General features: G+C 40.3%; 1 protein-coding gene across 2 annotated transcripts in view; it reads right to left on the reverse strand.

Annotated features, from left to right (window-relative positions):
• Positions 1 to 26,910, reverse strand: part of LOC133371560 (coiled-coil domain-containing protein 178-like) — a 122,395-nt gene that overhangs the window by 15,095 nt on the left and 80,390 nt on the right. For both annotated transcript variants that reach the window (XM_061599217.1, XM_061599125.1), the window contains 7 exons: positions 21,035 to 21,188; positions 18,445 to 18,540; positions 18,221 to 18,357; positions 14,127 to 14,310; positions 11,909 to 11,971; positions 9,002 to 9,163; positions 5,638 to 5,751 (listed from right to left, as the gene is read on the reverse strand). In XM_061599217.1, coding sequence (XP_061455201.1) covers positions 5,638 to 5,751; positions 9,002 to 9,163; positions 11,909 to 11,971; positions 14,127 to 14,310; positions 18,221 to 18,357; positions 18,445 to 18,540; positions 21,035 to 21,188 — 910 coding nt within the window. The remainder of the gene's footprint in view (positions 1 to 5,637; positions 5,752 to 9,001; positions 9,164 to 11,908; positions 11,972 to 14,126; positions 14,311 to 18,220; positions 18,358 to 18,444; positions 18,541 to 21,034; positions 21,189 to 26,910) is intronic.

The following is a 26,910-nucleotide window of genomic DNA, read 5'->3' on the forward strand; positions in this document are numbered from 1 at the left end:
CCGAGGCAAGATTCGAGTGGGCTGCAGGGTCTGCCTCCCAATGTCGCAGACAAAGGGTTCTTCGTGTGAAGACCTCTGCCATCAGTGACCTTGCTGCAAACTGCATTGCATCCATGGATGCATCTGCCATGAAGGTAACTGCTCGAGAGACCTTCAGCAGAGACTTACGTACCCGGGCTGCATCCTGCTGTGGGCCTTCCAACCAAAGGAGGGAGGCTCGAGCAAACACCGAGGAGGCTGCTGCTGCCCTGATTGAAAGTGCACTAGACTCATGCACCCTTCTAAGCCCCTGGTCCATTTTGCGCTCAGTGGCATCCTTGAGGTGCGCATCCGAGTCCTTCGGATTCAACGATGGATTTAGTAAGTTGACAATGGGTGCATCTATGAGTGGGACTTTCAGCTGGTCCATGATGGGTTACTCCAGCATATAATATTTATTGGCTATCGAGACCGATTTCTTGAATTGTAAAGGGATGTCAAATTCTGACTTGAGTACCTTCGGAAGAAGAGAAGGTAACTTCAACACTCTAGACTTAGGTTTTGGATCTGGACATACCGCTGAGACCCTCGATGTGGATGGAGTAGGAGGATCCTCTGCAGAAGTGAGAGGAAGGGCTTCCATCGTCTTGCACAGCAGTGGGAGGAAATGAGGCTCCTGAAATACCCTAGTGGATGAAATCTCTTCAGATTTTGATTCCCCACTCCATTCCTCTTCGTCCAAAACAATTAAATCGCTGTCTGTGTCAACAGGTGCCTGTTCTGGGGACTGAAGGTGCCTGCCCTGAGAAGCTGCATAGGGATCTGGGGACGCGCGGCTAGGTGCAGAACACAGATCTGTACCCGAGCGGCTTGTAGGTGGTCGTGTAAGGGCTGCGACCCAGATGGGGCTTGAGAGGACAAATCTCTAGCCAGATCCATTAAAAGGGAATCCCTGAGCTGTTCCTTCAGCTGTTGAATTGAATGGGCTGACATGTGCAACTGGATAGGCTGAGATTGAGTGCAAGAGGATTGGAGCCTGTGGCCCCCCTGCTTCTTGGAACTGTTGTACAGGAATTGGTTCTTCCAAAAAGCCTGTGAAGGCCTCAGGAGAAGAGGTGGTGGAGAAAATAGTGTCCAACGAAGAGTGAGGCTGACAGCCTTCCTCGTCTGACAAGGGTTCCAGATCCCTGTGGTCCCTTGTATGCTGGACATGACCTTGCTTGTCTATATTGGCCGCCTTATTGGGAATAGGCATCCTGTCCTTTACAGCCACCCTGCCCACCCTCACTTGCGCCTCAGCCACCTCGTGCCTGATGGTAGAGGGGCGGGCTACCGCCCTTTCGGAATGATCCCCCGAAGACTGTAACTGCCCTGTAACCTGGGTGGGAAAGGGCACCGATGCTGCGTCAGCTGTAGGTGCGCAGGGGGGGGACTCTCTTTGGAGGGTTTTCCATTTTGCGTGTTGCTTTCCCCATGGGAGCAACGCGCTGCGGGGCTTAAGGGGCTTAACCAAGGGAGCTTGTGGCAGCTGCAGCTGGAAAAACGGGGAGGGGAGGCCCCGCGAATGGCGATGACTATGCTGCCGTGGCAGAAAACTATTAAGAGGTGGCTGGGGGGGTGAAATGCCAAACCCAGAAGGAGCTGTAGCTGTCCTCTTCGCAGACTTTCTGATGAAGGGAGTCGGCGAATGAAAGCAAAGGACCATGGCGTCTATCCGCCGATTCCCTCTATCGCTGGAGCGTGGGAAAAATGCAGGCTGTCCATAAAGGGCACGAAAAGCCTCGGCTTGAGCTGGGTCGTTGCCTCCTGAGGGAATGCAGCCTCAGATGATAAAGTGGCTGACTCTGAGGCTTGCTCTCGAAGGAGAGATAGCAACGAGATTGGCTGGGGAGGGTAGTTTGAAGAATTAGAAGGCTCCAGCGGCCGTGGGGAGGGGCTGGCTGCTCCTTGCCATGGAGGAAACTGCCCCGGGAAGGACGCTAGGGATTTACATTTTTTAAAAAAACTTCTGGCAACGGAGTAGAGGGATAAGACAAACAGTAGGTAAAGAATAAGACCAAATAACACAAAAAACACTACACAAGTAGATAATACAGGCCTGAACCAACAGAGGCAGAGAGAGTCCAACCGCGTTCGGTGAAGGCAAAAGAAAAACTGAGGAGGCAGGAACAAGCACAGAGCAGGAACGGATCTGCAAAAAACTCCAGCAGTGCTCTTTTGCCTTCAACCGCTAGGGGGAGCTAATTATCCGCCTGATTTCATCTTTTCCATGCACAGGAGAATACCCAAGAGCATTCAAGAATCCCTCAGATTCCATCAGTCTCTTAGTTCCTCCAGCCTTGCATGGGGGTATTGCTACAATTGGACTGATTCATCATGGCAATGGGGTAATTGAGCCCACTACTATACCATCTACCAACTGACTGCTCACCAAAAAACAAAAAACAGGTTCAGGGTATGTCCTGCTACATGTGTCAGACCAGCAATGGACTGAGAAAACCCTATAGTTGTCTTGGCAGCCATGAAGTTCCTACGTGGACTTGTCAAGGCAGTCTTTGTGTGTTTTTTTAAATCCCCTAAGACCAAAGTCTGGGAGTTTCCAACATCTCTGAGACCACCTCTGCATTCCCATCTTATGCTCCTCCTGGCTGTCTTTCAAGCACAGGGGAATTCTAAAGGGGCACAGTTTCATTGGAAATGAATTTTCATTACAGGGTCTGTTATGAGGGTCCCACTGTTGAACTGGGTTCCTGAATTCAGACCAAAAAAAGTAAGGATACTCCATGCCTCCTATGAAGTAAGAGATAATTCTGGGCATCTGAAGGCTTTCCAATCCCTACCCTTACACCCCAGGAATCATGACAAAGAAACTTAGTACATAATTCATTCAGTGTGGAATACATATACCTAATGATGAAGTCCAGTGTCAAGAATCCCTGAAACTGCAAAGACTGACATTTTAAATCTTCCACAGAGTTGGCTGGAATTGCAGACTCCATATTATGATGTCCTGCCAGTCATGCATAAAAGCAGCATTCCTGTGACTCCACATCACTCTCTGGTAGGAAACCATAGCCATTTTTGTCCTACTTTTCACCTTCTAGAAGTGATTGCTAGTGTTAACTGCTTCTTCCTTTATCATCCCCTGCCTACATGGGTCCCTCCTTATTGGTCAATTTTCCTTCTAGCTGTCAATCAAGACCATCCTGATTAAACAGTGTAAACCAAGGCATTATGCCATATTCTTTGTTACCCATCTTTCAGCCATCTCCAGACACTACCAAGTAGGAAGTGACCCTAGACATAAGCCTGTGCTACATTAGTTTGCCTAGCGTAGGGAAAGATTGACCAATATCCTGATACCGTGTTTTATTTTCATGTTGATTATGCATACTCCCCATTTTTCTCCACTTCCTTCTTTTAATATGCTTCTTTTAAATAAAAGTATTTGTTTGATTTCTGAGATATACTAGTTTCTGCTAACACTCACTGGATGTTGGTCTCCACACATTGCTTAGACCATTTGGGCTATATTACTTGGTTAAAAAGTGCATAGGAGATCATGGCTGAAACTGCCAAGAAGGATATTTGGAAATCAGCTGGCAATCCACCCTGGGCTCCTGCTGGGAGGAAGGGGGGATATAAATCAAATAATAAATAAATAAGATAAATAAATCCCCCTACTTCCAAGTAGAAAACTCTAGGCTGGTGGAAATCCTGCAACCATTGATCTAGTTGTCAAGTGGGTGGTGGCAAGAACAGAGTTATGCAATAGTACACCTGATGCCAGGAAGCTACCCTAGTAGGTTGACACTGGAACAGAATGATACCTTTTATGACACCCAGGAAGTTAATGATTCAGCATGGAAAGCCAAATTAGTTTGCTTGATTGTGCTGTGTGTTGGATCTAGGCAACTGCTTTCCTCTTTCAGTCTTGACTATTACTAAGAAATTTTGTTCTTTACTGTTTTATTTACTTTATGTCATTTGTATCTCACCCTTTCTCAAGGGAGCCCATATACACAATAATGTAGTAAAATAGGTTAAACGAAAGAAACTTGATTATAAATAAAATGAGAAAAAAACCCAAAGCAATTTGTAAAGAATAGATCCAATTATTAACACCCCACATAACAACAGACTAAAAAGCAATCGAATACATTAACTACTGAAGAAAATGCAGAAAACAAAAGTCTTAACCTGCCTTTAAAAAAAATAAGCAGCAAATATCTTCCAAGAGAGGGCATTTCAATTTCTGGGGATGCTACAGAAAAAGCCATGCTTCTTATGGAAGCTAACAGCCACTGCATTAGACAGAACTTTCAGCAGGACCCTTTGGAAAATCTCAGTTGTCAGAAGTATGCCATGAAGTAATCAGGACCCAGGCCATTTATGGTTTTAAAAAGCGTAAACCAGTATATTGAGTTGGGCCAAGAAATAAATCTGCATCCAATGTAAATACTTTAACTGAGCAAATATAACAACAGCTGAGTTGCAGCATTTTACATACACCAAAGATTCTAAACTATATTCAATGGTAGCTCCACATAGACTGGGACAAGGAACCTAGTGAGCTTCATGACTGACCAGGGAAGTAGCTGCAGGTCTTCCAAGTCCAAGTGCAACACTTTATCCACTACATGTCACTGGATTTTATGCTAAATGTCCCTAGAAACAGGTGGTGTGGATGCAAGGGATGTTGATATCACATTGCTGACCTGGTTAAATCCCTGTCCCCCTAATACTGCAGTCAATAATAAGTCAATAAGGAATTGCACGGTGACTCAATTGCCATCTTATTCCATTCCCATACCCATACTCACTTATGTAATATTTAACAAATCAACAGTTTAAACATTTTCCTGTATATACTGCACGCACAGGGATTAGACAAGTATTTATAAAACCTGGAAACAACTTAGAATTAGCAGGCAATTGCCTGGTCCTTAATATGCTTTTAAATGGGAGTACTTGAGAAGAATTTATGGAGTATTGTAGGCATAGGACACAGTTTTTTAAAAAACTGCTTTCATATTTAAAAAAAGCCCTTGTTTACTTGCTTAACTATATGAAATTGATAATTTCTTACCAGAATAAAATTTATTTTGTAAAAATACACATTGTATGGAATAATAATGCAAATAAGACATTTTTGTACAAAGGCTTATAATTACGAGCACATTTATACAAATGTAATGTTCAGTAGCAAAAGCCAAAATACATTTATTCCTTTGCTAACATAGGCAACTTAGTCACTATTATAGTAAACATACACCATAATTTACAAAAAGATGCCATCTGCTGTGCAAAGGTGCAATCAGCAGGCTATTTCTATTATGGTCCAACCCCTTTCCTTCCTTATATTGATGTTCACCCTTCCTTTTCTAAAGCTCTCAAAGCAATATGAGCCAGTGTGGCAAATAAACCAACAGAGAACTTCCCAATGACCCCAATATAATTCTGCTTGGCACTTTACCCTATCCCAAGGCAATGGACCTAATAAGCTAGTTTCAGCATGAAACAAAAAAGACTACATATAGATTATACACAGCCAAAGTAACTGAACAAAAATTACAAGCTAGTTTTTCAAAATAAACCATCAAAGTATGGTAATATAATGTAAATAGAACCTGTTAGTGCTCATATTAACATATTCACCTTTGCATCAGTTAATAAGCTCTGCAAACCTTTCTTTTGTTCATCCAGCACTTTTTTTCTTTTTGCCTCCCTTTCATCAAGTTCTTGAATCTGTTTATTCAAATGGGTAATTTGCTGAAAAATATAAACATAGATAAAAGAACTGGTAATAAAATCCAACTCATTCCATGCAAAATTTATTAACAGCTAAACGTCTTTCTTTAAACTTTAGTATTTATGCATGAATGCTCCTTTTCTTAATCAATAACATTCTGTTTAATTCCTCTTGTAATACATGCTAATCATATTTATAGAGATAAATCTATTTTTAACATGGGATGAGATACTATTAAGTAGAGGAAACAGTTGCACTGCTTCATATGTTATACACAGTATAACATTCCCCCTGCCCATTACATGAATAATTACCACTTGTTATTAGTGCTCCTACCTCATAACTAGAGATGTGAAGGCCCAGAAAAAAAAATCCTGAAAAAAAAGAAAAAAAGAAAAAGAAACATACATTTTCCGTAATACCCAGTTTTTTCCAGGCCTTGACATCTCTATTCATAACTGTCACTGCTGCCTATTTGGCTGTCCTGTTCTTCTAAGCTCCATCTGTACAGTTGGCCGCAAAGAATGTGTGAGGCAGATCTCCATCTCCTCAGTCTTGTTATTGTTTGCATGGTCAGAAAGGGGAGATGTGCAGGCAGCAAAAGCAAAAAAAGGAGCAACAGGTCCATTTGACCCGAAGAGTCAGCGGTGGGCTTCCTTGTTGGGGGTGGGCTTCACCAGGTGTCCAACAATGCCAAACCCTGACTCTGGACCTGAATAATTAAAAATGCAGTTTAACAGGAATATTATTTATATGTGGACATTAATAATTATTGATCATTTACCCACCTTAAGTCATTAAAAACTCTTTGAGATGTCACATTTTTTCATCATGTTAGAGACTAGAAACCAAGGCTAAAAGACAATGACTTGCCAAAGGACAGCAAATCCATGGGTTAGTTAGGACTGGAATCCAACTCTCCTACATTAGATGGATATATTCACTACACAAAGATCATCAGTGGCCAGGATCCAAAGAGTACCCAAGGACTTGATTGTATCCAACAGAATTATTTACTTTTCCCCGTTGAATGGAAAACCTCAATTATGTGGCATATTCTTGGTTATGAAACTCCCTTCAGTGTTGAAAGAGACTTGTCATGTGGCATAGGAAACTAATGATTGAAAAACCCAAATCCAAAGCTCCATTTGATAAACACTTTGACCATGGTTGGTATTTTACTTTCTGGATCCAATTACTGTTTTCTTGCATTGCATTTATCATGCAGTGGTATGTCAAGACTACCACTGTTCTCAACACTATACACTGGCCACAAGATCTAACTTGCATCTATATCTGAACCCAGGGCATGGTCTGAAAACACATGAGACCACAACCTTGCTGACTTAAGCAGGTCTGGGTCTGGTCAGTCCTGGATGGAAGACCACCTGGGAACCACATGCTTTGCTGCCTTTAGTTCCTTGATGGAAGAAAGGCGAGGTATAAATGCAATAAAATAAACAAATAAACTGGGGAAGCAGTCCAATCTATTTCAGAGCCACTCTTTCTAATTTATCTAATTTGACTCAATATTTGGTGTCTAGATAAGTTAAAAATGAAGCAATGTTTTCTCTCCCCATTCACTATAATGGAGAATTTAAAAACATCTATAATTGTTTTATCTTATCACATAAATGAATGGAATTTCCAGACATAGAAGCCTTCCAGAGTGGATTAAGTCAATTGTAGGCAGATACATTCAGGGATTTTCATGCAGGACATATTTAAAATTTGATCCTTTTAATTTTTCACCAGACTTAGATGCAATTGGCAAACATTGTCACCCCTTCTGGGGGCAAAAGTTTGTCAAATTCCAGAACGATAGCTGCAGTGGTTCTCCCACAATCATAGACTTTACCATTTTGGTACAATAACAATCATGGGGTAGTAGTGGAAAAAAGAGCATGGTTCCCAAGCAAAGAGGGAGATGTTCTGCACCCCACCCCAACAGATTTGTGAGGATACAGCCCCTTGACCCTGGGCGAGAGATTTCTCCATTGATTTGTAGAGAGGGCGGGGTGGTGAAAAAAACAGCATAGAACCACATGAAAAACAAACACAATTTTTAGTGTTTACTTCAGCATCCCTCCTCTAAATCATTGTGATTGGTGTACTCTGGGAAAATAATTTAGTCAAAATGAAAGGTCTCCTACCTTTCCATCCCCTCCCCACTCAATCTCAGGATATTGGTTTTGGTTTTTTTAAAAAATACAGTGGTTGCTTTAAAAATATACCATTTTGAGGGCACTCAAGTCCATGGAGCAGGTCAGGACTTTAGGGAGTCCTTGATCTGACTTGAAATGCCTTGTTTATAGCACAATCTCACCTGTCAATGTGAAACTCTCACCTGAATAAGCTCTATTAGTCTCATAATTCAGTAAGTACACAGAATCAATACACACCCCAATAAACACCACCAGTAAAGAAACAATGCAAATTTGGGGGCCGGACTTGCTCCACCAAAAAAAGAATTGTCGTAAGAACAGTCAACAGTTCCACTCTACTGGCTAGTGAACAACATCTATAATTAAAATGTGTGCATGGAATAGTTTTCATGAACCCTACTTAAGGAATAAGACAAATGTAGGCTTATCATCAATTTATGAAGATGCTTTCATGAACTTTGTTTCCAAGTTTTTGAGCCAAAATAAACCTAGAGTTAAGGACAAAGATATATAACTCTTGGCACACCCCTAATAAGACTCTGAAAGATTAATGATGTGGTCCTGGTCACATGGTTTCTACTAAAGATTTCTTGGGGAAGGGCTAACTGCATTAGTCATTGCCATTAACATGCTATTTTGAAAATACTATTAGTTATGGTTTTTTCGCATTTTATATCAGCCATTACAATTGACACTATCAGCTATTTTGCATGTGATTCTAAATTATATTATTACTTTTAAACCTTTATATTTATTTATTTATTTATTGCACTTGTATACCGCCCCATAGCCGAAGCTCTCTGGGCAGTTTACAGCAATCGAAAACATTTTTAAAAATATACAATTTAAAACACATATTTTAAAAACAATTTAAAACACAATTTTAAAATTTAAAACAATATAAAAACGATTTAAAACACATGCTAAAATGCCTGGGAGAAGAGGAAAGTCACAATAAGAGTTGATTTTTTAAGGGATTCACATGTTATAATATTCTAAATGCCAGTTTGACCACTCCACTTTCAATAAAAGTAAGACAAAGTTCTCCCATTGCCTTGGGACAGAGAGAACAGTCAGCATCATAGTGTTACCAGTTTTAACTTACCTCAGCATATGATTTTTGAATTTCTTTATTTTTTTCTAGCAATGCTGCTTGGTCAGCTACATGCTGTTCAAGTTCTGCTAATTTCTTCTGAATTTTTTCTTCTAACTTCGCATACTCCTTCCCCCTTTTATCTAGATCTGCCTGCAGTGCTCTAACTCTTTTCTGTTCATAATATAAAGAAAATATATACACTGTAGTACATCAAACACAGGAAAAAAAGGAAGACATCCAGCAATACATTTTTGCTTCATTTCAATCAAAAATACACTTCTGGGGCAATTGCTTATATAAAAGATAACTTTGCAATCCATCCAAAGTCTAAGGCTTTGTACATACTAATAATCTTCTACTAAAATCCTTAATGCTTTGTTTCCCTAATTTACAATTTCTGAAGCATTCACATTTTGTAACTTGCTTATAGTATATACAAGTAGAATCTTGCAGGGAAGTTGGGCAAGAGTAGAGAGTAAGGTAGAATGTGAACTACAATCTCTATGATTCATGGTGGAAAACGCCAGTAACACTTTTTGCCAGCATTCATGGAAGTTGGAGTTCTACCCCCATGATCCTCAACAGAAAACAGTCTGCCACCATCACTATGCTGGGAGTGTCTTCATGTTTTAAACTGTCAGGGGAAGGAGAAACAGCCTAGCTGACCTTCCTTTCTTTAAGGGAGCAGCTTCTGTTGATTGCCACCCCACCCTAGCCTTCAAGGACATTTTTTTCCCTTTGGGAACTGTGATGAGATTGCAGGCAGCAGAAGGAATAAGACTTTGAGCATCTAAATTGAATGCTCTAGGGCCTAAGTCATTTTCAAGGTAAGCAAAAGGCTGTTTACCATTTATCTTGTAATCACCCTAGGCTGGCCCCTTGTATTCTCATGTCAAAGGTAATTAAAACCTATGGAAAGATCCAGCAATACTGAGTGAATCACATTCCCCTTTCAGTCTATAGTTAGACATCCTCATCCAAAGTGACCAAATCAAGTATCAGTCCCAATGTCTAGCCTGAAATCTGACTAGAACAGATTTTGCAACATCCAGTAATGCCTGGAGCTGAGCTTAAAACTGCATGATCAAAAACTGTAAGCAAGCATAGGAGATTCAGTACTGGTTGAGAAGTTCTGATGTCTGAGAAGTTCATTTATTAAATATATATCCCACACTTTCTTCAGGAAACTTAGAGCAGCTTCTGAGAAGCTATTAATCAGGCAATGAACAGGCTGAAAATTCCTTAACTTTATCAATGTAATGCTCTGAGCCCCAAAAATTCACTCCCATTTTTTTTTGGCCAGGAATGGTTCCTCCTCCCCATTTTCCTGCAGCACACATAATTCTCTGTCAATCCTGCATTGAAAAGCTAAATTAATACTGTTAGCCTGGTCCTAAAACTATTGAATGGCTTCATTAAGTATTCTGAGAAGATTCTCAGGAAGATACAAGATGCATATAATGAGGGGACCCCAGATTCGTATTATGAGACCTCAGCCTGATGTTCACATGCATGAAGTTCTCTGTCTCAGATGGTGTCCTCCAGATGTTGTTGGACTACAGTTCCCATCCTCCCTGACTATTGGCCATGCTGGCTGAGGCTGGGTATTGTAGTCCAACAACACCTGGAGGGCATCATACTGGCTACGCCTGGCACACATGGTTTTTGAAACATCTTCAAATCCTGAAGCAAAATTGGAGCTTGTGATGGAAAATTACTATGCCAGGCATTTTATAGCTACTGGAGAATACATCAAAGATTGTTTTGGTTTGAGGCTTCACAGCTCCTACCAAAAAGGCCTGCTGAAAAATGAGACGGAATGCTCCATCACGAGTAGAGAAGCATGACCTTGTTTGCTAGTTTCATGCACAGTACTTGCAGTGACAACAAAAATGATTTTCCTTGATGTTGATTGTTTCTTAAAGCCTAACAATTCTACAAACATACTTCATAGGAGATGTCACATGTGACCGGAAATTCAAGACAGTTCAGGGAGAAAGAATATGCCAAGTAAGCATGCTAAGAATATCCAAAGAGCTTCAAAACAACATGATAGGGATAGTACAGGGTCAAAGCTAGATGCTCCCCAAACTACATGTAAGAATAAATAGAACAGATGAACACCCCACCTCTGGTTGGTGATCATCCCTGGAGAGTACCCCACTCCCCAATCAGAACAAAAGTATAAACCAGGTAACAAATGTAGCATTCCTCTTTGAAACTCTCCCTTCTTCAGGATCTCTTCTTCAAAATGCTTAGTTGGAACCGAGAGACCAACACTGTTAGTGGTTCAATTAGTAATTTTGTTTGCTATAATAGTAGTGCCAGTTTTGTCAACAATATGGTTTTTCTAATCTCAAGTTTATTTTATTTCAAGTTTCTCATCTCACTGCTACCATGTAATCATTTTGAGTTTTCTGTATACTCACATAACCACACAATGCAAAGCTTTAATTTATTGTATTAGTTGCAGATATGTTCAATTTGTCATCAAAATTATTAGTTTATATAAACACCAAGCAATGTTTAAGGGTTTGCACTTCTTTTCAAGATTGTGTCTGATTTGTTGAAGTTAAATTCTGAGACTGTGGTGATGCTTTTGTCCCAAGGTGGACCAAGGTATTTTGACCCCAAATAAGCTCAGATATTGTTATTAATAAATTAACTACTCAGGAGCAGAATTACATTAACCGGGGAAAGAGGAAGGTTAAACAGGGCTTCTTAATAATTGACGGCACCTTTCCTCATGAAGAAAGACATTAATCAATTGCCTCCACAACTGAAGCCATTGTTAGTTTTCCCCACTGCTGGTTCAAGAGAGATGTTGTGAATGTAACCCCCAAAACAATGTGAAAAGGAAGATTTTGATGTCCAAAAAACACATTTAAAAGGTTAATTTAAATCTATTCTCCATACCTGAGTCAGCTTCCAAGCACTTATTTCATCTCTAATTTGTTTTTTTACATTATCTTCCAAGTTCTGTAAGTAAAGATAGAAAAATCCGTAACAGCAAAACAACCACCACCACCACAAGCAGGGAGAACAAAATACTTGGCCCTGGGCTCCTACCAGGAGAAAGGGTGAGATATAAGCTCTATACAGCTTGGGACCAGGATATCAGAAATACTGTCTTACCCCTTATATACCCAGTCAATCACTGTGCTCTGCAGGTTAGGGCCTCCTGCAGATACCATCTTATCAGGAGGTCTGTTCCGCACAACATAGGAAATGGACCTTTAGTGTGGCGGCACCTACCCTGTGGAATTCCCTCCCCTTAAATATTAGGCAGGGGCTATCTCTGTTATCTTTTCGGCATGTATTGAAGACCTTCCTCTTTCAACAAGCCTTTTCAGTTGAGACCTTATCCCAGTCTGCATCTGTGTTGGAATTGCTTTTTAAATGTGTTTTTAAATATATATATTTAAAACAATATGTTTTTAGCCTTTTTTTAAAGATGTCATGAAAGCTTTTTAAAAAATGTTTTTAAAGATGTTTTGTTTTAATGTATTTTAAGGTCTGCTTTTATGATGTTTTAAAGTGTTTTTAGTGCTTTTGTTTGCTGCCCTGGGCTCCTGCTGGGAGGAAGGGAGGGATATAAATCAAATAATAAATAAATAATAATAAATATAAATTGAGTAAATTGAGTAAATTGAGTAAATAAATAAATAATAAAATAAAGAAAATATATATTCCATTTCAAAATATATTCTGTAAATGAGATGGCAGAAAATTACAAATCTGAAAATAACCTGTCATTTGAAAAATGTGGCAATGGAGGGGGTGAGGAGAGAAAGAGATGTAAAGAGAAGAATTTTAGGATTTGCGCACGAGTAGGAACCTCCACCACCACACACACTCCTAGAAAGCCATATTCCTTCAGGGAAATCTGTAAGGGGCTGCATGCCAGCAGTGTGTATGGCTAGTGCTAAAAGTGGACAGGGCCCACAACCATTACACACACATACACACAGAAACACACACACAGAAACACACACACGTGGATCCATGCCATTTTCTCTTTCCCCCTCTCCCCAGCTGCCTTCCCTTCTTGCTCCCAATGTGGAGCAATTAGGCTTACAATGCAGCTCTCATTGGCACCAAATAAAGCTGCTTTTTAAAGCCCCATTGCTATTGAGGGGGAGGCTTGAAATGGGGATTAGAATTTCCCCACCCCTGATCTGGGGGGAACCTCTTCATTCAAGGAAATCATAAAATCCATTCTTGCCTCTTTATTGAATAATTGGGGTCTTTGATTCTCTGAGCTATCCTTCAATCTCTGATCACACAATTAACTATTTCACACAGCATTAGGGCTCTGTTACAAACAGGACTGTTTTTCAACTCAGAGTCCTGAGGTACCATCTCTAGGTAGTTCCAGCTTACGTACACAACCTCGCAGTATTCCAGACCATTAGAAATAAATTTTAAAAAAGAGTCTCCAATCATAAGATTCAAAGTTAAAAGACAACCAGAAAGATATTGAGTGTGGCGGAGTCCAGTGGAGACAGACCAAAGTGCTGATAACACATTTGCAGAAATAGATTATAAGTTACCCAAAAAATAATAACTTGTTCCATATAGTTTGCATGTGCCTTTCTTTCTGCTGACCAAAAGCAAGAACTTACTTCCACTTTCTATGAGAAACCACTATTCAGTTAAAGGAAGTTCCAGTCATTAAGCCCGATCCTAATCCATCTGTAGTTGCAGGAAATGATTCATATATAACTTACTGACACTCCAGATGCAGATGCACATATACCTTTTTCCACTGAAATCCACATCCAGCCATGTCAACAAGGCTTGGATGAAAATTGTAATATGCAACTGCATTGACAATGGATCCAAAAGGCTGCTTACATGCGCAGATCTCTCTAAATGAATTGGGACACTTGTGGCTGACAGTTGCTAAACAGGTTTACAGTTTGATGAATGGGAAAAGTTTAGAGTAAATTTGCCAACTGGCAAAAAACACACAAAACCCTTGGCCTGTTCTTGTACCTTTCATAGGATCTTGATCTGTAGAAATTAGCCGGTGGAGCTTTTCACAGCATGGAGATAAAACATTATATTCTATGCAATCATTTCACACCTTAAAAAATTAAATTTTCATAATAATAGAATGACTTTAAACAACCTTGAAACGCATTTTTTCTTTAGCAATATTTTGCTCCAATTCCTCCAGTTTGGTTTTGGCTTCATCATAAGCCAATTCAGCTGAATAGAGTTCTTTATTCGCTTTTTTTAAATGCTCTTCTAATCTGCGAATATTTTTCTGTAAAACTTGAATTTCTGATTGATATCCCACTCTCCTTCTTGCACTGTTAAAAGAAGTTAAAAACAAAAGCATTGCAACACTATTTGATAATATTTGATAATTTATTAAAGGTTAAACACCTTTGATAATTTTGCAAAAACAATCTTAATTTTGCTTTACTTCCTATATTTACGATTGCACTGATTTTTAAAACTCCTATGCCTATGTTACAGAAGTACTTTGCAGTATCCTCATTCATGAAATTTTAAAAAATGAAAGATGGTTCACACAAACTTGTGCCAACATAACCACCATTTGCTTTTGAGATTCTAATATCAATACAGGACTGAAGATCAAACAGAGCATAATTACAACTGCTTATCACTGCTTTAGCAACACTAGAAACCCCTGCATGCATGTGTAAACACAATGCCTGTTCTTCTACAGGTACACTGGAATATCAATATATACTGGACTGAACAGCTGTTGGAAACCAGATAGAAAGATTGCCTATGAGGAGTAACTATTGCTTTGCGATGCACAGCACATCTCCTATTAAAGGTTCACTTCTGCAATGAATTGAGTCTCAGACATAAGCATTCTGTTTGTCAATGCCACAGCTTGACTCTATGCCCTGGTTCGCATGACACAGTCAGCCAAATTATAGTCCTTGGTTCCTTTTGCTCCTGCTCCGCACTGAGCTAAGCCAAAGTTTAGCTCAAGATCGCAGTTTAGCTCTCTCCTCCCTAACCATGAGCTGTAACCAAGACAAACCTAAAGGACTGGGGAAGAACAAAGCAGCTGTAAGCTTTTCTCTGGGAACCTGCACTTTCCATAGTCCTGGTAAGTCATAGTTTGGCTTACTGTGTTGTGTGAACCAGGCCTATCTATTAGGATAGGGGTGGGGAATTATTTTGGCCCCGTGGTCCAGCTCATTAATTGTCCCTACACCCATGGATCAACTGTGACAAGTGGATTGGACAACCCATCTGATGTCATTACATCAGATGACTGCCAGGTAGGTTGCCTTGCCCACCTGTCAAAGTCCTCTGTGCAGAACTTCCTAAGCTCTTGACAGCTAGCTGGTTGTCGGGTGCTTGGGTGCCATAGTGCAAGGGACTTTGCCAGCCCTATGTTTAGCACTTGGGAAGCACTGAGCATATTCAGGGTGCCATTAATATATAGTGCACCACTGTGAGTGCAGCAGTCTGCCTTCACACACACCACAAGTGGGCTAAAGTCAGTGCAATTGATGATTGAGCATTGCTGGTTTCCCCAAAAACCAATCCTTGGTGGGAGAACAGGGAACACCATTACAGCTGGGATGGAGGGGGAAAACTGTCAGGACTGGAAGAGTAAATAAAGAAAAAAGCTACAGGAAGGATACCAGAAAGAGAAGAGACATTTGGTCTTACCGTGAAATCGGTCTTCTCTGTGCATGTCAAAGATGATATCAGGTGGGTAACTAGCTCCACCTAGTGGTTGAAGGCAAAAGAGTACTGCTGACGTTTTACTGTAGGTCCGTTCCCAGTCTGCGCCTGCTCCGTCCGCAGTTTTTTAATAACAAGCCCACAGAAAGAAATGAAATAATACCACAAAAAGACAAGACAACAGTACTCATACACTCTCTGCTCAAGGTCTAACAGCACTTGGACAGTCAGCCCAGCCGTCATAGGGAGCGGCCCTGATATCATCTTTGACATGCACAGAGAAGACCGATTTCACGGTAAGACCAAATGTCTCTTCTCCTGTGCATGGAAAGATGATATCAGGTGGGACATACCAAAGCTGACCCATATAGGGTGGGAATACTGCTGGGCTATGGGTACTAGTGATCTGAGAGGACATGCTGTAGCACCCTCCTACCAAAGGCTGCCTCGGCTGAAGCATAGGAGTCTATTTTATAATGTTTAATGAAGGTATTGGGAGTGGCCCATGCGGCTGTCCTACATATCTCCCCCAGAGAGGCATTATGGGAAAAGGCCGCTGATGTGGCCGCCGCCCTAGTAGAATGAGCTATCAACCCGGCGGGCCGGGATAATCTTAGAGAGGCATATGCCAAGGAAATGCATGCCTTGATCCACCTGGCTAGCGTAGATGTGGTGACTTTATTCCCCATGGATTTTGGGTGAAAGGAGACAAACAAATTATCTGTTTTCCGAAATGATTTAGTCTTGGAAATATAAACTTTAAGGGCTCTTCTCACATCAAGAGAGTGCCAGGCTTTTTCTAAAGGATGGACAGGATTTGGACAGAAGGATGGTAAAACCAGCTCCTGGTGACAATGGAAGGCAGACTGCGGACGGAGCAGGCGCAGACTGGGAACGGACCTACAGTAAAACGTCAGCAGTACTCTTTTGCCTTCAACCACTAGGTGGAGCTAGTTACCCACCTGATATCATCTTTCCATGCACAGGAGAACGAAATATCTCATACTTGGCATGAGAGGGGAAGAAGAAACAATTGCTCAGAATTCAATCCCACTGATTACTAATGGGGCTTATTTCCCCAAACGTATACGTAGTTGCAGCTTAAGACAAAGGATTGTAGCTAAAACAATGTGTGAACCATACCCTAAAGAAGTATGAGCATAAAACAAGGAAAAAATGCAATATAAATGCCTGTATCAGATTGGATAGTGGAGTAGAGTTTATGAACTCTGTCAGATCTTAAGTAAACAATGAACCAACTCACATGACGCAGTAATGAGAACAGAAGAGCCTGCTGGATCAGGCCAGTGGACCATCTAGTCAAGTATCCTGTTTTCACAGTGGTATTCAGATGGGAAGCCCACAAGCAGGGCCTGAGCACAACAGCATTCTCCCCACCAGTGATTCCCAGCAACTGGCATTCAGAGGCATACTGAAGGTAGAACATAGCCATTGCTGCTAGTAGCCATCAATAGCCTTATCTTCATAGGAAGTAAAAACGTGGCTTAGTGTGACCATGCAGGTTCTCAGACAGGAGACTGAGACTGCATTACTCCCTAAGTCCTCCTGCAGTTGCTCTGCCATGACCTAACTCATGTTTTAACTTAGCATTACATATGAACCAGCTCAATATATTAAATACACAGACATAAGTAATGTATCTGATCTTTATGACTGAAATGGTAGGTCATGGCAGCTTCCCTCCTGGGACAAACAACAGTTTCAGACAGGTTAATCCTCCCTCACTATGCACCATGGTCCCAATTCCTGATTTTAAATGCAAAAAATCAGACATGTTCAATACATATATGCAGTTAATGTATGTACATTTCTTCCAGTTTTGATCTCAGTTTGGGAATCATGCTAATGAAACTGCTTTGGGGCTGTTACCTTGTTCACTTGAGGGTGTAATAAAAGCTTTGGGCAGTTTTCAAAGACCACAAGGTCCCTACTGTGTTCCTCTTTGGATTTAGCATGATTAAAACAGGGTATTATTTTTGCTACCCAGTTTGTAGTCACTGTCGTCTGCTAAGCAAAGTACAGGTTTGAATGTTCAGAAAATATTTGCTGGAAGACTATGAATTAAGCGGAATGTGTTGTATAGGGCTGTGTGAAGTTTATAAAGAAATGGTTCTCTGGAGTCTTTTAGTGTGATCACTTTGTATTCTATACTGTCATCTTACTTGTTGCTTCTTCAAAGAAGCTTATTCTTCCTCTTGTTAGGTTTGAGGAGTATGCTGAGTGTTTTGTTGCTATTATTCCCATCAGGCTTTTATAACATGCCCTCTTCTCATCACCTCTGTATTGGAAGAATAATACATTTTGTGTGTGCTAATAATGTTTTGTACTTGTCTGCAAAGCTGAAATACATTTTCCTCAAGATACTACTTTAAGTTATGATCTATGCATTGGTTTAACTATAGTGCTTGGGTTTGATTAAAGCAGCAATCCTGTAGCACACTTACAAAAAACCCCAAATAGTCCCAACTCAATTTGCTTGTAGGTCAGATTGAAAGCCTATCAATTATTAACAATTACATTTACCTCTCTCTGAATTTTTGCACAAATCCGCCATTTTCATCATAAAGACGTTTGTTTTCATTCTGTGTTTTGGCTATTTCTTCAAGAAGAGTCAGGAGTCTTTCTTTCAGATTTTCTAGGTCAGAGTCCTGAGTGGATTTCTAGGAAACAATATGGAAGATAGTAACTATGAAAATTATGTAACACATGGAAAACACAAATATATTCATCTGCTTTTATAAACTTACTGAAGTTTCCATAACTTTCATCTCTTCAAAATATTCATTCAGTAAATCTTTGTTCTCATTTTCTTGAGCAGCAACTTTCAAATTCAACCGCCTTACCTAAATATTAAAAAGATAGCTTAATTGTTCATTCAACATTTACTTGCAACATTCCAACAAACCTGGAGTTTGGAAATTTTCATCACAGTAAGATTTCTTTAGCTGCTGTTTACTAAAATAACAAACAGATAAAAATCCTGTGTCTGGCAACTAGCAAGAAAATGACTATTTAAGAGGAGTTCTTTGTGAATGTATTGGTAGTATACTCAACAAACGTAACAAGGATCGGGCCACCAAATTTTAGTTGGGATCCTGAGTTGCATTTCTGTGAAATGAAGCTTCCACTGGGGAAGAGGGAAAGGCTCCATAATCACCTCCCATGCTGCTCCTGAGGGCTGATCAACCACTCACAGCAAATTTTTGGAGGTCACAGGGGGCTGCAAGGGGAAAGGAAAACCAGTTTTTTTAAAAAGCCTACCTTCTGTCAATGGGAGTATCCTATGAACAGAGAAGTCAGGATCCAAGCCAAGATCTGCTTATTGTCAAATTATGCATGTGCAAAGATGACTAACAGTTCAATACTGTGCATGTTTACTTGGGAGTGTTACAGTGGGACTTACTCCTAAGTAACAGAACAGTTATAAGTGGGATGTGCGGGGAAGCCACACAGCAGACCCACTGCCACATCCCAAGCCTGGCTGGGTGACACAAGCAAAGGTAGAAGATGGGAAATTTTCTTTTAAAGATCACTATACCAACTTCAGGCTGGCATGGCTGGGGGATTCCAAGGATCAGGCTCTCCAGTGGACCAGTGGGGCTTTAGATCCAGCTGATCCAGAGTCACCGGCACCCCATCTCACAACACTCCATTTCAGGGCTTTCCATTTATTACCACCAGTGAGAGAACTGCTGTCACCACCAAAGATGCACCTGCAAACTAATCTGTGTAACCATCCGGGGGGGGGATAGGGGGAGGATTGCATACTTAGACTTTGTGTTTTGCATTTTTTTTGTATTGTTGGACTTTTTATGATGTTTCTTGGGACTTTGTATGATTGTTTTGCTTTTTTGTGTGCCAACAGGCCTATGAAGCTGTTTAAAACGTGTTTTTGAATAACCAGTCATTTTAATTATCTTTTGTATTGCTTTGAAGTGTTTTTATATTACTGTACACTGCCCTGATGTTTTGCGAGAGGTTGGTATAGAAATACTTTTATACATAAATAAATAATAAATATGCTGTGAACTGCCTTGAGAACACAGTTGGATAGGCAGTATAAAAGTGTAACTAACAAATAAATAATATCTGCATTGCAATGCATCTCCAGCATGATGCAGCTAAAGCTGTTAAAATCTTGAATATCTACTTTCAGGGTTTCAGTTATAGCTTGTGAGCAATAAAGTGCAAATAAATTTGCTGCTTATTTCATAGTCATAATTATGTTTCCTTTTCGACATCTGTCCCCAAGAAAAAATACTTGGGTCCTTTTCTGCCTGTTAGTGCAAACTGAAAAATTGAAAACTACCCTGCTACAGGGAACTGCTATTCCCAAACCAGAATAAAGAAGTGCATGTGGTTGTGTCAGTGAATGTGGTCATGGCACAAAACAATTGTCTTCAGTCTGTGCTTCTGATTAGGATTCCTAAAAAAGGAAAGCTTACATCAGTTCTCAGATGAGGGCCTAGAATCAAGATTTAAAGTTGTTAAACTATATTAAACATAACTAACGTATTAAACAATAAAAATGAAAATGGCATTCTAACATAAAAAAGGAAATTAACTGAGGAAGAGGAAAATAAATTCGGCTTTGCAACCATTTTCAAATTATCATATATGTGTATCACTTTTTTCGCAGATGCCAACATGAAGAACTTTATAGGACTGTTAGTGGGGTTTTTTTATCAACACAACCATCTGCATTCTTTTGAAATGAAAACCAAGTTGCAGGGGCAGTGCCAGGCTTGGGTGCCTGGCTTAGTGCTGATGATGGCCCCTACCCAGTCACTGTAGTTTGGGTCTTATCCTCCAGTGCTGGTACTCTTTCTTATGAATCTGATAAGATGTTCAGCTCTGATCAGCACCAGGCAGCTGCCATCTTTATTTGTCCATAATCCAATGCCACAGAACATCTAATGTTACTTTGGGCACTCTCCTGCGTTGCATTATGGGAAAATAGAAATGGCAACTATGGGAAGTATACAGGCACCACAGGGTAACAATGTGGGGGTGGCTGGTGGCAGTGCTGGTGCTCATTTGCAGTGAAAGAGGGCTCTTAGTTGATAGCAGCACTACTAGAAGGAGCCCCCTCAGTGGCATTCACCACAGAAGGGCAGGCCCTGATGGGATGCATGGGTCCCAACAGATGTCCAAGTGTGCTGGGTGCTGACCCTGGGCTTGGCAAGCTGAAAAGTTTTTTTCACTTCACTATATAACACTTGCATTTATTGGAACGATTATAGGACACAACTTTTCAATAGAGAAAATGTTAAGGATTGCATTTGGTTTTTGGTTTTAGAGGATTTATTTGTGTGCATATAAATATCCAAAACTCACGTTATCATGCCAAGACATTAAGTCAGCCTTTGTATTTGCTTCTTGCTTGATTAATTCTTCAAGACGATTTTTACATTGTATTATTGCTTCCTTTTTTGCTTTTATCTTGTTACTGAAATCATCGTAAAGCATTTCAGCTTCTTTTAACTGATTCCTAAGATGAGGCAAGAATCAAGTCATCCATCTTACCAAAAGTAAACTGAAAATGTATTTATTAACACAATATTACCAAGCCCATCAGAATAATCTAATTTTAATCAGACATCAAACCTCATTCCACTGCTAGTACAGTGGTACTGAATCTACTTTATGTTTCCAACATCTAATATAAGGCATGATCCTAAGCATGTTTACTTAGAAATAAGCCCCACTGAGTTCAATGCACATAGGATTACAGTCCAAGTCTTTTCCCATAGCATACTTCGTATCAGCTAACTGTCAGCCACGGGCAGAGCAATCCAACTTAGAGGAAGCCAACCTAATATGCTGGAGTAATTTATGCCAGTGTAACTTATCTTTAGTTCAGATTCCATTCAGGAGTGGGGCTACTACCAACTGAAACAGCCTGAGCCTGCCAGAGGGAAACAAGCCTTTAAAACAGAATTTGACTTATACCACCCTTTTTGGCAGTGTAACGTCTGCTGGATTGCAAGGTCACAAGACTGAGCTGAATGTATTAGGAATAGGGGTAAGTCTTCCCCTGTCCCGTGACCATTTCACCTCTGCCACTCCCCTAGAATGCCCACCCTTTGGGGGAATTACCCTGGCCTTGGCTCAGTCAACTGAGCCCCAGTTGAGTCAGGATAGAGAACCTCAACCAGCATATCTCTGGCTCAGCCGGGATGAAGAACTTCATCTGGTGGAGCCCAGGCAGAGCCTGGGCTCAGTCAGATTTCTGGCTATTCCAAACTCTACCCATCGCAGCGGATATTGGGTTTTGATTGCTCCCTTATTCAAGAAACATATTGGCAGCAATCTGATCTGCATTACTGATCTGTTATTAACAAAAGTTTGCCATAATATGATGGAAGCTGATAGATAAAATGTGTGAGTCAAGTGAACTACAGGAAGAATAAAGTGCTTGCCTGCTATCAACATACTAGTCTCATCTTGGTGCTAGGGTTGGCTGAGAATTTCTCTTAATTCAAATGTAGCACTGGATTCCCAGGGAGTTCACACATTTGCCATCTAGTGCAAATTGATCCTTATGTTACAAGTTTCTGTGGCTCTTCCCTGACACCAGGATTTTTTTAAAAAACGAAAAACCCTGCAGTGAATGTAACATTAAACGGATGTCTTTGCTTTCTGTTTGCTATACTAATGTGACTGTGAAATTGACTAGCATGCTCTTTGCTTTTTTGGGGGGGAGGATCAAGCACTAGCTAGCAGGAGGGTGGAGGCAGATAGGAAAAAGAGAGAGAAGAGAGGCCAACAACCAAAGGTAGTACGTTCAGCATCAGCAGAAAAGAGGTGCCTGATCTTTTGCTTTGCTAGTGCGTAACTGACTAGGCAGGCAGGCTGGCAGGCAGGCAGGCAATCTCTTGCTTTCTCCTATAGCTGGGGTGGTGGATCCAAGTATGATTCAGATAGGAGGCAAAGGGGAGGACTGGGGGAAGGGTTTTTCCTCTGCTCTGTTGACTCTGAGAAAAAGAGGCTGGAAAAACATTTGGTATATTGACTTGACAGACTCAAATCATATTAGCTAGCTGGGAGGGGGGTAACAAAGAGGGAGAAAGGGAGAGAGAAAAGACAGTGTGACAGCTAGAGCCCAGTACATTCAACAGACAAGACAGAGGTGCATGGTCTTTTGCTAGCAGGAGGGGGGAGAGGCAGAGGAGAAAGAGACAGATTGCCTGTGAAGGGGGCGATTGTGGTTGGGGAGAGGGTTTGATGTGTGCTCTGCTGAGAACTACAGACTCCCAAGGGTATTTTGTGTAATCCTGTACCTGCCTAGTCGGAACTTTAAAGGGATAACTGCAGAGATTAAGTCAAGGCTGGAAAACCTCCTTAACATGGACATTGGGTAAACAGCCAAGTTGAAAAGGCTTTATCTTTTAATATATCATGTGCTATTAACCCTTTAAATGTCCACCCATCCTTCCAGCAAGCCCAGGAAAGGATGTCCAAAGTTAAGATCCTCCTTCTTATTCCTTTCCTCCCTACATTCATGTTATTTTCAGTCTCTCTCTCTCACACACACACCTTTATTCCTTTCAGCCACTCTCCCCACCACTATAGGGAATTAAAAATAACATTAACAAAGTGATATTGTTTTGCGGGGGTGGGAGGGCAGTCAAATTGAATAAAAGTAGAAATAGTGGAAAAACACACAACATTGAATGAATGGCTTGACCGACAGAATGTGATGCAGGGTGGAAGCAATAAACAAATTCCATCACTAGCTGGTTCAAAACTAGCTGCTTTTCATACTGGCTTGATTCACATGTAGTTATTCACTATAGTTTAATGTGAATGAGCAGCATGTTGGTTTGTTCTTGGCTTACTGCTTGTGGTTAGTTTGTGGAAAACAAACCATGAGCTGGGGTTTGAATGACACAAGCCAAGTCTTCTGGTTTGTTCCCAGTGTGGCACAGCCAAGAGCAGGGAAGGACTGGAGTGGGGATGTTTGAGCAGCATGCACTAGTATGCTGCTCCTTCATATTAAACTATACATTAACTTTTGTTTAAAGCAATAGTTCCCAAACTTCCCCCCCCCATCATGGACCATTTGAAAATTGCTGAGCGTCTTGGCGGACCACTTAATAATTTTTCTGCCAGTTGTAGCCATTATAATGTGTTGTGCTAGATGCTGTATGATTTCATTTGTATTTTATTGCTTCTTTTATTGCTTATATATTGCATTTTATTGTATTACAATGCAATAAAATACAATATATGAAATAAAAGCAACAGAAATAAAATTAAAAATAAATATATTTAATATGATGGATGTGCCATCTCTTGTCTTTATCCACAAATCCACAGACATGCATGGACCACCTCAATGAAACTCGTGGACCATTGGTGGACCACATCATCAGTAAAAAAAAGAAAGAAATACAAATGAAAACATCTGAAAACAATCAACAATTAAAAACAATTCCAATGAGATGCAGACAGGAGTAGAGGGCTGTATACCACCTAGGGAACACAGTTGGACAGGCAGTATAAAAGCATGACCAATAACATGTTTCAAAAAGGTGTCTTAGTTGTGCAGCACACTGAAATATCTTCAGGCCATAAAATATCAGCACTCTAGCTAAATAAAGGAACCTCTTCTTATGCAAGGGAGGGTCGCCATTTTTTGCTAATTCACCCTTCTTACTGCAGCTTCTTGGAGAATTCTCCAGTCTGCTCACTTTCAAGTGGCAAGGGGATTACAATGGGGGAGGGGAAGGTGAGAAAACTATCTTCCATGAGATAAACTGCTCATGGAAGTTAGGATCCAAGCCTCTGTGTCCATTAATTCCAGTGAAGTAGAATACTTTTGAATGCTAGTTCCTGCTTTCCATATGTTACCAGTTTCTAATTTTTCCAGTCTTAAATTCAGCAATCCTTACAAAAATTCTCCAGCATTTAGTGCAAATTTATCCTAATAAACACATTTTGTAGGCAGTTTTGATGAACACATTTTTGCAAGCAATTTCTCATGATATAATGCATTTTTGTATTTTATTTTCATTCATATATTCATTCTTATGTACACTTTCCCCTAACATGTACATTTTTGTAAACATTGGTTGGGTGGCGAAGTGCACTGCAAAATTCAAATAAGTGCAAGATTTGAAGAATGGCTGTGTTTTGGTTCTCATACTGTCTCACAAAGGGCAAATTTGATACATTCAGCTTGAAATGCAAACTGAATCAAGTTTCTCGACCATCCCTAATGATCATAAAATTAAGCTGAATCGGTGGACAAGGCACTAATTTTTTGTATCATTCAATATCACAGATAGTCCAAATCAAGAGCAAGTTGTGTCCAAGTTCTGTTCAAATCAATGAGATTTCATGACAAATCCCATTAATAAAGGGGTTCAGAAAATTAATTTTCTTTAGTTCAGAACCATTTCCTATAATGAGTATATCACAAATGACATACTCTATAGCGCTGAAGATTACTTTGTCCATGAGAATAAGCAGCAATGGCCGGTGAGGTGAGGTGGGTGGTGCACTGTTGCTCTCCAGCTTCCAAATGTGGCAAATCACTGCCACAGACCAAGAGGAAAAGGAGCAAGTTGTGGGAGCTCGGTATAGTACACAGCATGGCAGTAGAGACAACCCGACACTCTTGCCACCACACACCACAATGAGCTCCTCATGCTTCACCCCTCTCGGTCAGTGGCAGCAACCTACTGCATTCGATAACTGGGAGGGCAATGGTGCCCCATCCCTACAGCCTCATCAGCTACTAGTGCAAATACACACTTGCAAAGAAACTGCAGACTTGTCAGCTCTTTACAACACCAAGGTATTTGTCTCTGGCACCTGGAAACTTTCCTGCTTCAGCAATGAATAGAAAACACAGAAGATTAGGTCTCATTAAAAATCTTCACTGAGATAAGTAGTGCTATACTCTGATTACTTCCTTCCTCAGAAAAAAATATTCCATGGTTTGGCAATAGATTTACCATTTGACTCTCCAACATCAGAGCTATGGAATCTCAGCTATTGGCCAACAAAAAGGCTTATTGTTCAGTATCTGGTAGAAATATGAAGTCCCCACAAATAAATTTAAACCTTTCTACTAGTAGTCTTTCATGTTACAAAATGCAACTTATAATTTATTACCAAAAACACTCTGTTAACTGGAGATATAGGTTGCAAAATGACAAACATAGTATTCTTGTTACAAGACACTTGAAATATAACAGCTCAGTTCTTAGGCATTTCTGGGTGACTAGCCCTCTAAAACACAGGCAATCATCCACTGATCTCCATGTTAGGGTATAGATTCTCATACTAATTACTGCTAATCTAGCTGGACTAACAAGGTAAGGACAGGTGAGACTGTAAAACCCTCATAATAGGAACTAACTCTTCTTTGAGGTACTTCCTCTTGCAATTCCTGTTCTGCATATTATTGCTGAAAGCATTCCAATCAAGGACGAAAAAATAGAAAGAACTAAATAACTCTAAATTGAACACATTTTAGATTTTTTTTGACATTGCAAATACCGAGGCTGAAGATAAAATGAAAAAGGCCCAAATCCCAAGATAAAACATTAGCAATCCATATTTGCACTACACATTTATTTATTTGATTTGATTTATATCCCATCCTTCCTCCCAGTAGGAGCCCAGAGCAGCAAACAAAAGCACTAAAAACACTCTAAAACATCATAAAAACAGACTTTAAAGTATATTAAAACATCCTTAAAAACATATTAAAACAAAACATTTTTTAAAAACCTTTAAAAACATTTTTTTAAAAAAAGTTTTAAAATCTATTAACAAGCAATTCCACCACAGACCCAGACTGGGATAAGGTCTCTACTTAAAAGGCTTGTTGAAAGAGAAAGATATTTAGTAGGCGCCAAAAAGATAACAGAGATGATGCCTGTCTAATATTTAAGGGGAGGGAATTCCAAAGGGTAGGTGCCACTATACTAAAGGTCCGCTTCCTATATTGTCCAAAATGGACCTCCACATAAGATAATATCTGCAGGAGGTCCTCACTTGCAGAGTGCAGTGATCGACTGGGTATAATTAGAAGACACTATTGTACTACACAATATTTAGAAGCCACTCATGTGGTTTGGTCAGGGTCGCCAATAGGGTATTGATGTACTGTACCCACAGCCAGCAGGGGCCCCAGACTTTCACCTTTCTTTCTTTCCTTTTTTTAAAGTTAAGTATCTAGCCCTCCCAGAAAAAAA

The sequence above is a fragment of the Rhineura floridana genome, chromosome 1, assembly GCF_030035675.1.
Source record: "Rhineura floridana isolate rRhiFlo1 chromosome 1, rRhiFlo1.hap2, whole genome shotgun sequence".
NCBI classification, from domain to species: Eukaryota; Metazoa; Chordata; class Lepidosauria; order Squamata; family Rhineuridae; genus Rhineura; species Rhineura floridana.